General features: G+C 58.7%; 1 protein-coding gene across 3 annotated transcripts in view; it reads right to left on the minus strand.

Moving 5' to 3' along the window:
• Window positions 1-1,780: 1,780 nt before the first annotated feature.
• The window catches only part of MFSD6 (major facilitator superfamily domain containing 6), a 44,630-nt gene continuing 32,817 nt past the window's right edge, over window positions 1,781-13,593 (minus strand). Inside the window, exons 3-8 of one of the 3 annotated variants that reach the window (XM_029069471.2) lie at window positions 5,451-5,548; window positions 5,183-5,344; window positions 4,285-4,383; window positions 3,006-3,286; window positions 2,042-2,066; window positions 1,856-1,949 (exon numbers count right to left, since the gene is read on the minus strand). In XM_029069471.2, the coding sequence (XP_028925304.1) occupies window positions 1,939-1,949; window positions 2,042-2,066; window positions 3,006-3,286; window positions 4,285-4,383; window positions 5,183-5,344; window positions 5,451-5,548 (676 nt within the window). In that variant the 3' untranslated portion in view covers window positions 1,856-1,938. Of the gene's footprint in view, window positions 1,980-2,041; window positions 2,067-3,005; window positions 3,287-4,284; window positions 4,384-5,182; window positions 5,345-5,450; window positions 5,549-13,593 lie in introns of all 3 variants that reach the window. The other 2 variants (XM_029069470.2, XM_029069468.2) reach the window with 2 other exon arrangements.

The raw sequence follows: 13,593 nt of genomic DNA on the forward strand, positions 1-13,593 counted from the left end.
GTGGGTCAGGGACCGCGTCCAACCTGATTACCTTGTATCCACCCTAGGGCTTAGAACAGTGCTTGGCACATAGTGCTTAACAAATACCATAATTATTATTATTATTACATATACCTCTAGACTGTAAGCTCGTTGTGGGCAGGGAATGTGTTTTTTGTTGTTCCGTCCTCTCCCAAGTGCTTAGTACAGTGCTCTGCACGCAGTAAGTGCTTAATAAATACCACTGACTGACTGACTGGACTATATGTGTGTTTCTTTTTATTTTTTTTCCAACGTGTTACAACTGTGCGTTTCCCCAACAGCAGGCGTCTCTAAGACAGAAATCAGCAGTGTAGACCCAGAACCCAGGAGAAGCGCGGGACACCTTGGGTGGCTGCATGACCCCCCCCACCCCTCCCCACGGGCGACGGGGAGGGGGTCCCCCGGTCTGCCCCGGCCCCCCGCCCTCGAGCGGACAAGCCGAGGATCACCGGGGCAGCTCGCAGTGAAAAGGTCGTTCCCATCCCGGGTCCTTTACAGTAGGATTCTTTTCAAGTGCAAAAATAACTAGTGGCAAATTCTAGTCCCTTGTGGCCTTTTCCTGGGTGCTCGGTTTGCAAGCACCTTCTTGTCCTGCCGCCCCCGACCCCAGGGGGAGCGATGGGGGGAGGGGAGGTAGGAGGGGGAGCTGGGAAGGTGGAGGGAGATGAAGTGGAAAATGGAAAGTGGTTGGGGAGGGAGGATGTGGGATAAACCCCAGGAGGGTCAGGTTGGCCTTCATCCTGCTGCCCCTTCAATCTCCCAGTCTCCCGGTGGTCCCAGCCGGGGCAGAATTCCAGGGCCCTCTCCACCCCCCAAGGGGAGCCCTGCCTGCCTCAACCTCCCTGCGAGCAGCATCTTGGGTTGGGGCGGGGGTGAGTCGGCAGGGCCTGGGTCCTTGACAAGGACGCAGAGGCTGGTGGGGGGAGGTATGGGGGGCAAAAACAGTTCTGGGATTTGTTCCCTGGGTCCCCGTGGTCCCCAGGGGGCACACGGAGTGTTCCCCCGGCCCCCAAAGGCCCACGACGCCGGCTACCACAGGCTGGGGCTTGGCTGGCACCGCCCGCCCCGGAAAGGCGCGGGCAGCCACGGGAGCTTATGGGAAGGCGCAAGCGGGCACGGCAGCCGGCAGGCGGGCGTGGGCAGCCGTGGGAGCACACGGGCATCCACGAGGGGGTGCAGGCAGCCGAGGGAGTCAGCAGGTGGCCAAAGGAGAGGGCAGGTAGCCGAGGAAGCGGGCAGGTGGCGTGGGAGGGCACGGGCGGTTCCACCCGGGCAGCAGCGGTGGCCAAGGCATCCCCCCAGGCCAGGTTAGGCCGCCCTCTGTCCGCCAAGCCTGCTCCCAAGCCTGTTCGGGGTTGTGGGTGCCCTGGGGTGCCCAGTGCTCTCAGAAACGGCAGCACAGTGGGCCCGAGGTGCCCCTAGCCAAGAGAAATACCCTCACTAGACCTCAGTTTCTGAGAAGCCGCTCTGGGAAAAAGAGGGCCCTGGGCACCTCATTTTCCCCGGGTGCTTCCCATCTGGGTCCAGCAAGGGGCAGCACCCTCCCCTCCCGGTGACTGGTCAGTGTCCGCACCAGGCAGCGTCCGCACCGGATGGTCAGAGCCCACACCAGGCACTCCCTCCGCGCAACCCGCCGGCCAGAGGGGCAGGGGCGGGAGGTATCTGGGGCCGGGCCGGATCGGACCCCCGGGAGCGCGCGGGAGGGTCGAGGCGCCGCCAGGCTTCGGCCGGCCCCACGGCAGCCGGGGCGGGTGGGCGGGCAGAGTCCGTGGGCACCGTGGGGCGCGGGCTCAGCGGGTGGCGGCGGGGGTCTGGGCGGGGTCCGCGGCGGGGGGAGGGGGCCGGGCCGGAGGAGCGGCGGCGTTGGTGTCTTGGCGGCGGGGGGCGTCTCCGGACGGCCCGCAGGGGGTGGAGGCTTCACTGGTCCCCTGCGCAGACAGACGAGAGGGGCTGGGGGCCTGGGGCCGGCCGGGGGGCGGGGGCCGAGGGTCGGGGGGCGCAGGGAGAAGGCGGGACTCACCTTTCAGCCGTTTTCCCACGGGCCCCTGGCCCAGCCGCATGAAAAACACAAAGGCTCTGAGCGGGCCTGGCGCCGGCGGGCCTGGCGCCGGCACCCCAGGCCCGCGGTGCCCCCCGACCCCCGGGGCTGTCCCTGCCCGGCCTCATCCACGCCGCCCTCGAGGCCGGGCCTCAGGCCCACTTCCCAACTCTGACCACCTCTGTCCTCATCCCCGGGGCCCAGGACAGCGCCCGGCACACATAAGGTGCCCAGGACAGTGTTCTGCTCACAGTGGGAGTCCAGTACAACGTTGTACCCCCAAAAGGTGCCCAGGGCAGTCCTCTGCTCACAGTGGGTACCCAGGAGAGCGCTCTGCCCACAGAAAGTGTCCAGGACAGGGCTCTGCTCACAGTGGGCACCCAGTACAGTGCTGTACGCACAGAAGGTGCCCAGGACAGCGCTCTGCTCACAATGGGAGCCCAGGACAGCGCTCGGCACACAACCGGTGCCCGGTACGGCATTCTACACACAACAGGCCCCCGGGGCAGCCCTCGGCACACAGCAGGTACCCAGTAGGGCACTCTCTGCATATAGCAGGCACCCAGAACAGCGCTCTGCACAGGGTGGGCGTCCGCTATAGCTCTGCACACAGCGGGTGTCCAGTACAGGACTTGGCGCTCAGCACACAGAAGACGCTCAGCCTGGAGCTCCGCGGTCTGCCAGTGGAGGAGCAGGGAGACTACGAGCCGCTGCCGGCCGAGGTGAGAAGGGGAACGGCTGATGGAAACTGAACGTTGGGCGTCATTTCCTTCCTCACTCCCCTCCCGCCACTGCCGTCCACACGGCCCGACCCACGAGATTCGCCTGAGGGTGCTGACGCCCGCCGTTGGCGGGCACGGTGGGCACGGTGGGTCTAGGGGGTGCGGGGGACCGGGCACGGTACCTTCAGGGCCCGAGTCTCGGGGAGGGGGCGGGGCGGTGGTACCTGCAGTGGTCGGGTCTCGGCGGGGTGGGGTCCGCGGGCCTGCTGGACCAGCTCCCGGATCTGGCAGAGCGCGTAGAGGAGGGTGACCCAGGGGGATGGGCTGACCCCCCAGGCGGGCTTGTTGACATCCTCCTGGTCCTCCTGGTGCTTGGACTTCCTGAGCGGGAGGCGGCTGTCGGGGCGCGGCGGGGCATCGTCCGCCAGCTGCTGGACCAGGTCGATGGTGGCTATGGGCACCGGGCTGGACGGCACTGGGATCCTCTCGGCCAGCCTGCTCTTATCTGCGGGGAGGGAAGCACGGTCCGGTCCGGCCTGCATGGAGGTGCCGTTGACCACGATCCGCGAGGACCCGGCCCCCCTCGGGCTCAGGGGGCCGTGGGCCCGGAAACTGGGGGTCGCCCCGGAGATAGCAGACCCTCCCTGGTTAGGCGGGCTGCCGGGCGGGACCACGGATCTGGAAAGCCGGCCAGAGCCGGCCGGAACCGGAGATTCCGGGAGAAGTTGGCGCTTTGTAGAATTACTGACTTCTCACCATCCTCCTCCTCATCCCACTCCCGCCACCACCACCGGCACCGCCGCCACGAATCTGTATGTGACTTGCTTTTTCCAAAGCACCTTCCTATTCCCGATCCTTCTGACTCAGCGGGGAAGAGGAGGCCATATCAACCCCATTCCACGGATGAGGAAGCTGAGGCCCAGAGAAGCCGAGCGACTTGCCCGAAGCCCCACCGTGGGCTGGGATGAAGCGAGGGCCCGACCCAAGGACTCCTGATCCCCGCCCCGTGGGCCGTCCCCTGGGCCACCCTGCTTCCTTCGCCTAGAGCTGCACATTCCCAATAAAGAGGGATCGCCCTTCGTAACACGTGTCCTCGAGGCTGCTCGAGAGAGAAGCAAATTGGGACCCACTCTGTCCTCTCAGGCGCCGAGATTTGGGCCGAGGCCCAGACCAAAGGCCACCCACGTGACCAGCACAGAACTGGTGGTAGAAGAGGGGCAGGCGTCCTTGGCCTTTAACCCCCAGGTCAGGGCGCGTCCACGCCCTCGCCCCCCAAGGGCCGGGGCCGGGGCCGGGGGCCAAGCCGAGGGACGGGGAGACGGAATAGGTGGATGCCAAACCCGGGGATGAGGTCCTGGGGTACCGGAGGGGGAGGGGGGCAGCCTCGGCTCTACGTCCCCGGCCATCCCCACCCAAGAAACACTGGCGGTGCCAGTGTGAGGGTCCCGGGGAGGGGCGGCGCATCCCCCCAGACCTCCCGGGACCGCGGTGCGGACAGGCTACCTTCCTCCTCGTCCGGAACTGCGAGCCACTGGATCAGGGCGAAGAGCAGCAGGGTGACCAGGCAGGCCATGCCGATCCCGCGGAAGGTGGCGGCGGCCCCTGTGGGAACCACCAAATGGCACATCTGGATGGGGGGTGGGGAGGGAGGGGGGCAGGGCACATGCGAACAGGCCGGTTCATTGCGATCAGTGGTTCCTCGACAGCTACTGTGTGCAGGGCTTGGGCCCGGGCAGCTGTGGGATTTCCAAAGCGCGAGCTGGGGAACATTCGCTGGAAGTCGATCCCGCAGTCCCTGACCTCGAAGAGCTTATGGCCTACTCAGGGAAGCAGGGAGGCAGGGAGGCAGGGAAGCAGGGACGTAGGTGCCAACCGGCGGCATTGACTAGGCCACAGGTGAGTGTGGATGTAAACGCTGAAAGGGAAGGGCGAGCTCCACCCAGGAGCGCTCAGACAGCCTGTGAGATCACTCGGTTGGGAAGGAGGGGATCGCGCGGGGAATGTCTCTGAGAAGATGGGAATCTGAAGAAGGCTCTCGAGGGCGGGAAGGGAGGACGAGGTGAGACGGGTTTGCGAGGGGGGGGCGTTCCAGGGGTCGGGGGCGGGGCGTGTGGTGCGTTGGGGGAGGGGGCAGGTCAGAGATGAGCAGGGATGGTGAGGGGACTGACTATGGGTGGGGGCCGGGGGAGACGGGGGAAATGGGGAGAGGAGGAGTGGGGGGAGAGGATGAGGGGACAGGGTGACCGGCCGACGGGGGAGGAGCGGCCCATCAGGGTGGGGGAAAGGGAGGGGGCACCGGAAAAACGGAGCCGAGGGGAAACCCCGCTGCCCGTGGCTCGTCCGGGGAACCGGTCTCCGGCCTGGGTCCGGCAGGCGGGAGGGCGAGGGAGCGGCGACTGACCGAAGTAGTTGACCAGGACGCCGCCGACCATGGCCCCGCAGCCGCGGCCCAGGCCCAGGTGGAGGCCCTGCAGGATGCCCTGCGCCGACGTCCGCAGGTCCGGGGGCACCGCCGCGCTCAGGTAGGAGATGCACGCCGCCCAGATGGCGGCGTGGGTGACCCCTGCGGAGAAGGGACGGTCAGCCGTCGGTCCGGCCGCCGGGCCCCGGCCGGTCCGTCGTGGGAGCCCGGGATGGGGGTCGAGGGTGGGGGGTCCGGATGGGCTCACCTTGCAGAACTTCCATGGGGAGCACGGTCCAGGCGTTTTCCAGGTAAGAGATGTAGATGTAGCGGGCGGTGTTGCAGGCCAGCCCCACGTACAGGACCCTGGAAGGACAAGAGAGGGGACGGGTCAGAGGCGGCACCCCGGCCTAGCGGGAAGAGCCCGGCCCCGGCCCGGCAGGCTTCTCGCCCCGGCTCCGCCCCTTGTCTGCTGGCTGACCTTGGGAGAGTCACTTCGCTTCTCTGGGCTTCGGTTACCTCATCTCTAAAATGAGGATTAAATATAATAACGATAATAATAATGACGGTATTTGTTAAGCGCTTTCTATGTGCCAGGCACTGTACTAAGCGCCGAGGTGGGTACAAGCAAAATCGGGGTGGACACCGTCCCCGTCCCCTGTGGGGCTCACAGTCTCCATCCCCATTTCACAGATGAGGCGTCTGAGGCACAGAGAGGTGAAGTGGGCCACACTGCAGGCAAGTGGCGGAGCCAGGATTAGAACCCAGGCCCGTGCTCTATTCACTACATCAAGCTGCTTCAGAAATACCCGTTCTCCCTCTCGTTTAGACCGTGAGCCCTACGTGGTTCGGGGACTGTATCCGGTCTGGTTAACCCGCATCTACCCCAGCACTCAGAACGGGGCTTGACACACGGGAAGCATTTAACAAATACCACATCACCACATCAAATTGCCAACAAGAGCAGTGGACGGGGCCAGGGTCACCGGGGCCACCGGGGCCCGGTCAAGCGCGGCGGCCACCACCAGCCTTCCTCCCCCCACGGCCAGCGACGAGGCCGGCAGCAGGGGCCGAGGGCGGACAGGGAAATAATCCGTTAACCGGGAAACTCTGGCCCAAGGTGGAGGAGAGGCAGAAGTCACCGTTTCTCAAATGGCTGCCATCGGATGGACCCAATCGCTCATTAATAGGAACTCGCCCATCTCCCTTCCTCATATGGAATTAGAAGCAGAAATGTTGCGGGACTCTGGATGTGATGTGGTGTGATCTGGATGTGGGGAAGCAGCGTGGCTCAGTGGAAAAGAGCCTGGGCTTCGGAGTCAGAGGTCAGGAGTTCGACTCCCAGCTCTGCCAGTTGTCAGCTGTGTGACTGTGGGCGAGTCACTTAACTTCTCTGTGCCTCAGTGACCTCATCTGTAAAATGGGGATTAACTGCGAGCCTCACGTGAGATCGACCTGATTACCCTGTATCTCCCCCAGCGCTTAGAACAGTGCTCTGCACATAGTAAGCGCTTAACAAATACCAACATTATTGTTATTATGATGCCATCTGCGGTGCCATTGCCGGCTACCCTCATTCATTCAATTCAGTCGTATTTATTGAGCGCTTCTTGTGTGCAGAGCACTGTACTAAGCGCTTAGTACCCTCCAGATAGTACTACCCTCCAGATGGGTGGCGGATAAAGATCCACACAACTGTCCTTATCCTCAGCACCACCAGTCTTTACTGAGTTCCTGCAGTAGGTAGAGCGCTGTAATAATAATAATAATAATTCTGGTATTTGCTACACACTTATTACGTGCCAGGTACTGTACTAGGCACTGGAGTGGATACATATTACAAAGCACCAGTGCTCTGCACATAGTAAGTGCTCAATAAATACTACTACATATCTGCAATTTACTTATTATACCTGTAATTTATTTAATGTCGGTCTCCCCATCTAGACTGTAAGCTCGTTGTGAGCAGGAATTTATCTTTCGCCACTTGTCAGCTGTGTGACCTTGGGCAAGTCACTTCACTTCTCTGTGCCTCGGTGACCTCATCTGTAATAGGGGGATTGAGACTGTGAGCTCCACGTGGGACAATCTGATTGCCTTGTATCTACCCCAGCACTTAGAACAGTGCTTGGCACAAAGTAAGCGCTTAAATACTGTAATTAATATTATTATTGTAGTTATATTGTAGCCTCCCAAATGCTTAGTACAGTGCTTCTCACACAATAAAGCACTCAGTAAATACAATTGAATGTATACAGGCAAATCGTGCTGGACACAGGCCCTGTCCCACTTGGGGCTCACAGTCTCAATCCCCATCTTACAGATGAGGTCACTGAGGCCTACAGAAGTGAAGCGACTTGCCCAAGGCCACCCAGCAGACAAGTGGTGGAGCCGGGATTAGAACCCATGATCTAGCTGCTTCTCTACTATGCCATGCTGCTTTTCTGCTAGCACTTACTAGATGCATAGATATGTACTGAGTGTGTACAGAGTGCTGTGCAGAGCCCTGTGCTGGGCATCTGCCACATACGGAGCACTGTGCTGGGCGTCTGCCGCACACGGAGCACTGTGCTGAGCGTCTGCCACACAGAGAGTACTGTGCTGGGCATCTGCCACACACAGCGCACTGACCAGGAAACTTGGGGGTCATACAGAAGCAGCGTGGCTCAGTGGAAAGAGCAAGGGCTTGAAGTCAGAGGTGGTGGGTTCTAATCCCGCCTCTGCCACTGATCAGCTGTGTGACAACCTGATTACTTTGCATCTATTACAGCGTTTAGAACAGTGCATGGCACTGAGTAAGCGCTTAACAGATAGTAGCATTATTATTATGCAGAAGCAGGAAGTGCGACCTCTGGGGACAGGCTAGTGAGGGAAGACTTCCTGAAGGAGGGGGCTTTTCCGAAGATCTCACAGAAGGAAGGGAGGGATGGCAAGTGAAGAGAGGGCACCTCCCTCTAAGTTGCCTGTGGCCCTGAACCCATAATGGCTCTGCCATTTGGCTGCTGTGTGACCTTGGGCAAGTCACTTCACTTCCCTGGGCCTCAGTTACTTCATCTGTAAAATGGGCATGCGGGATCTGTTCTCCCTCCTACCTAGATTATGGACCCCATGTGGGACCTGGTCAACTTGTAACTACCCCAGTGCTCAGTGTAGTGCTTGGCACAAAAGAAGTGCCGAACCGAGAGGCAGCCTGGCGTAGTGGAGGGAACATTGGCCTAGGAGTCTAGTTCCAGCTCTGCCACCTGTCTGCTGTGTGGCCTTGGACAAGTCACTTCACTTCTCTGTGCCTCAGTGACCGCATCTATAAAATGGGGATTGAGATTGTAAGCCCCTGTGGGACAGGGACTCTGTTCAACCCGATTACTTGCAGTATAGTGCCTGGCACATAGTAAGTACAAGAAGCAGCGTGGCTCAGTGGAAAGAGCCCGGGTTTAGGAGTCAGAGGTCATGGGTTCTAAACCTGGCCCCGTCAACTGTCAGCTGTGTGACTTTGGGCAAGTCACTTAACTTCTCGGTGCCTCAGTACCTCATCTGTAAAATGGGGATGAAGACTGTGAGCCTCACGTGGGACAACCTAATTACCCTGTATCTAGCCCAGTGCTTAGAACATTGCTTGGCACATAGTAAGTGCTTAAAAATACCATCACTAACAAATTCTACAATTTTTATTATTATTATTCTTTAGTTATTATTATTATTATTATCCCAGGCCCGGGAAGCTCACCGTACCAAGGGACAACTGGAACCGCCCAGACAGTAAGTGCTCAATAAATACCATCAATTGATCGATGGATGCCTAGTCCAGGGCTCTGCACACAGTAAGCGCTCAATAAATACGACTGAATGAACGAACGAATGATTGATCGACCACCCGGAGGCTCTTAGTGGCAGAGGCGAAGGAGCGGATGCCGGGGTGAGGAGGTTGCAGGCCGCCGTGCCCGCCGTGCCCACCCGGTCCTGTCCTCAGAGGTGTTTCTCCCTGCGGAAGAGTGGCCTTGCGGTGCTGCTGGGCCTCCGGGGAAGGAGGTGGAAACCCTCCCCATCCCAGAATCGGAGGGAGGGAGGTTCGCTCCCACACCCCCACCCTCCCGCCCTGACAAACTGGTTCGGGGCAGACGTGGCGGAGGGTGGGAGGGAGTGTGGACCTGGGCGTGGAGGTGGGGCTGTGGGGTACACGCTCCCGACGGAACCATGAGGCGCTGCTGCAACTGTGCCGCCCAGAACGCTCATGGTTCCTTCCGTCCGTCCGTCCGTCCGTCCGTCCGTCCATCCATCCATCCATCCATCCATCCATCCATCCATCCATCCATCCTTCCAATCGTCTGCTCTCAGCCCCTGGCAGCAGCTCCCAGGCCCGGGCCCGCCTGTCCTGACGGGGCCCGCTTACCCTCCGGACCTGCCAAACTGGTTTTTATCCGCACACACAGCCACCTCCGCACACCCTCACTTCCCCTCCCCGCCGCCTCCTCCTCCGGCAGTGCCCTGCCCTGTGCCAGCCACAATGGCCAGGTGAGGATGGGCCGAGGGGGCGGAGACTTTGGCATCCCGTCTCTGGCTGCTCTCCCTCCTCCACCACCCTGCTCTCAGTCTGGGCCTGCTGACCGGAGGACTCCAGGGAAGGGATCTACAGGGAGGAGGGACCCGGGCTGAGGGTCGGGAGGCCTCTGTTGCTCTGCGACCTTGGAAGAGTCCCAGAACCTCTCTGGGCCTCCATTTTCCCCTGTGTAAAATGCGAGTGAGAGCCCCCCGCTCTCTCTCCCTCCCTCTCAGACTGAGCCCCGTGAGAGGAAAGGGTCTGTGTCCGATCTGCCTCTCTTGTAGGTGCCCCGGTATTTAGCACAACACTTGGGACAGAACACGCTCTAGATGGATACCGTAGCCTCGTCTTACCGGCCGGGCCTACCCGGTCACAGAGGAAAGGGAATCATCCCGCTGAACGGGCCACGGCCAGAGGCGAGGCTCCGGTGCAGCCAGCCATCGGCCCCGGAACAGAACCCCGGCCCATTCCGCCCGTAAACTCTCTCCCGGGGCCGACTGCCGTGTCATGCATTCGTAAACTGCTAAATTCATTCATTCAACTGTATTTATTGAGTGCTTACTATGTGCAGAGCACTGTACTAACTGCTTAATGAATACCATCATCTCCATTATTTCTAAACCAGACCGACCTACAGCTTCCTGGCAGGTCCTGCCCGGTCCTGTTCTGCCGGCTCGCTGACGAGCGGCCCCGACTCGCACCCAGAGGTCATGTTACCCGGGCACACTACCTCCTCTAGGCGAGGGGAGAGGATGCGGGCGTGCCTATCGGCCGGTGGTGCGACCAGGCTGCGGCCTCCCACGCGGTGCCCTGCCTTGCGGACTCCTGACGGTGGGCAGGCTGGGGGTGGAGAGGCGTGGCCACGGGGACTGCTGAAAACCCTGCCCCGCTGACCCTGGCATTGGGCAGGCCTGGGGCATTGGGCCCGGGGTGAGCAGGCGCGATGCCATGCCCTGCTGATCCCCCGTGGTGGCCAGGCCGAGTGCCCTGCCCCACTGGCTCCCAGGGTGGACAGGCCCAGTGTCTTTCCCAAGCAGTGGGCAGTCCTGGCGATGGAGGCGTGAGGCTGGAGGGACCGTTGGAAGCCCTGTCCTGCTGACCCCAGGTGGTGGACAGGCCCAGTGACCTGCCCCACTGACCCCAGCAGTGGGCGAGCCCGGTGATGGGACACAGCCCGAGGGGCTGTAGGCTTAACCCTCTTATCCCCCATTTCCCTCTGCTCCTCCCCCTCTCCCTTCCCATCCCCTCAGCACTGTACTCGTCCGCTCAACTGTATATATTTTCATTACCCTATTTATTTTGTTAATGAAATGTACATCGCCTCGATTCTATTTAGTCGCCATTGTTTTTATGAGATGTTCTTCCCCTCGACTCTATTTATCGCCATCGTTCTCGTCCGTCCGTCTCCCCCGATTAGACCGTAAGCCCGTCAAACGGCAGGGACCGTCTCTATCTGTTGCCGACTTGTTCATTCCAAGCGCTTAGTACAGTGCTCTGCACATAGTAAGCGCTCAATAAATACTATTGAATGAACTGTTGGAAGCCCTGCTCCGCTGACCTTGGTGGTGGATGTGTAAGCCCCCTAGGCTGTAAACTCGTTGTGAGCGGGGAATGTGTCTGTTTATTGTTCTATTGTACTCTCCCAAGCCCTTAGCACAGTGCTCTGCACACAGTAAATACAACTGAACCGACTGATTGTATTTATTGCTTACTGTGTACGGAGCACTGTACTAAGCACTTGGGAGAGCACAATAAACAGACACATTCCCTGCCCGCAGTGAGCTTATGGACAGACCCCGAAGTGATAAATCATAATAAGTGTATTTGTGAAGCACTTATTCTGTGCCAAGCACTATGCTAAGCCCTGGGGTGGATACACGCAAATTCGGTTGGACGCGGAACCTGTCCCACATGGGGCTCACAGTCTCAATCCCCATTTTAGGGATGAGATAACTGAGGCACAGAGAAGTGATTTGCCCAAGGTCACACAGCAGACATGTGGTGAAGCTGGAATTAGAACCCAGGAGAAGGGAGCTGCTTCATGTATCCACACCGATTTTCTTGTATTCACCCCAGTACTTAGAAGACTGCCTGGCACACTGGGCAAGTCACTTCACTTCTCTGGGCCTCAGTTACCTCATCTGTAAAATGGGGATTGAGACTGTGAGCCCCACGTGGGACAGGGACAGTGTCCAACCTGATCTGCTTGTATCTACTCCAGTGCTTAGTACAGTGTCTGGCACATAGTTTAGCATTTAACAAATACCATAATTATTATTATTAAGTCACTTCACTTCTCTGTGCCTCAGTTACCACATTTGTCAAATGGGGAAGAAGACAGTGAGCTGTATGTGGGACAGCGACTGTGTCCAACCTGATTTGCTTGTATGCATCCTGTGCTTAGTATAGTATGTGGCACATAATAAGCACTTATCAAATACCATAAGTATTATTGATAGGGACTGTTTATTTTGATGGTAGTGATGCCTGTCTACTTGTTTTGCTGTCTGTTTCCCCCTTCTAGACCACGAGCCCATTGTTGGGCAGGGATTGTCTCTATCTATTGCCGAACTGTACTTTCCAAGCGCTCAGTCCAATGCTCTGCACACATTAAGCACTCAATAGAGAAGCAGCGTGGCTCAGTGGAAAGAGCATGGGCTTGGGAGTCAGAGGTCATGGGTTCGAATTCAGACTCTGCCACTTGTCTGCTGTGTGACTGTGGGCAAGTCACTTCACTTCTCTGTGCCTCAGTTCCCTCATCTGTAAAATGGGGATGAAGACTGTGGGCCTCACGTGGGACGACCTGATGACCCTGTATCTCCCCCAGCGCTTAGAACAGTGCTCTGCACATAGTAAGTGCTTAACAAACAGCATCATTATTATCATTATTACTCAACTTCTCTGCGCCTCAGTGACCTCATCTGTCAAATGGGGATTAACTGTGAGCCTCACGTGGGACAACCTGATTCCCCTGTATCTCTCCCAGCGTTTACAGCAGTGCTCTGCATATAGTAAGCGCTTAACAAATACCAACATTATTATTATCATTACTGGCTCAGTGGAAAGAGCAGGGACTTGGGAGCCAGAGGTCATGGGTTCGAATCCCGGCTCTGCCACAGCTGTGTGACTGTGGGCAAGTCACTTCATTCATTCAATAGTATTTATTGAGCGCTTACTATGTGCAGAGCACTGGTACTAAGCGCTTGGGATGAACAAGTCGGCAACAGATAGAGACAGTCCCTGCTGTTTGACGGGCTTACAGTCTAATCGGGGGAGACGGACAGACAAGAACACTTCTTGACAGACAAGTCACTTCTCTGGGCCTCAGTTGCCTCATCTGGAAAATGGGGATGAAGACTGGGAGCCTCACGTGGGACAACCTGACTTCCCTGTATCTCCCCCAGCTCTTAGAACAGTGCTCTGCACATATTAATCCCATCTCTGCCACTTGTCAGCTGTGTGACTGTGGGCAAGTCACTTCACTTCTCTGTGCCTCAGTTCCCTCATCTGGGGATTAACTATGAGCCTCCCATGGGACAACCTGATGACCCTGTATCTCCCCCAGCGCTTAGAACAGTGCTCTGCACATAGTAAGCGCTTAACAAATACCAACATTATTATTCTGGGTGCCTCAGTTCCCTCATCTGTCAAATGGGGATGAAGACAGTGAGCCCCACATGGGACAACCTGATGACCCTGTATCTCCCCCAGCGCTTAGAACAGTGCTCTGTACATAGTAAGCGCTGAAAAAATGCCAACATTATCATTATTAAATAGGATGAAATGACTGAATGAATGAACTTCCGGTGGAGGCCTCGCCCCCAGCCAGGCCCTGCCCCCCCACCCCCCCTCCCGTTGCCAAGGCGGGCTCCGG

Source organism: Ornithorhynchus anatinus, chromosome 7 (assembly GCF_004115215.2).
Source record: "Ornithorhynchus anatinus isolate Pmale09 chromosome 7, mOrnAna1.pri.v4, whole genome shotgun sequence".
In the NCBI taxonomy this organism is placed as follows: Eukaryota; Metazoa; Chordata; class Mammalia; order Monotremata; family Ornithorhynchidae; genus Ornithorhynchus; species Ornithorhynchus anatinus.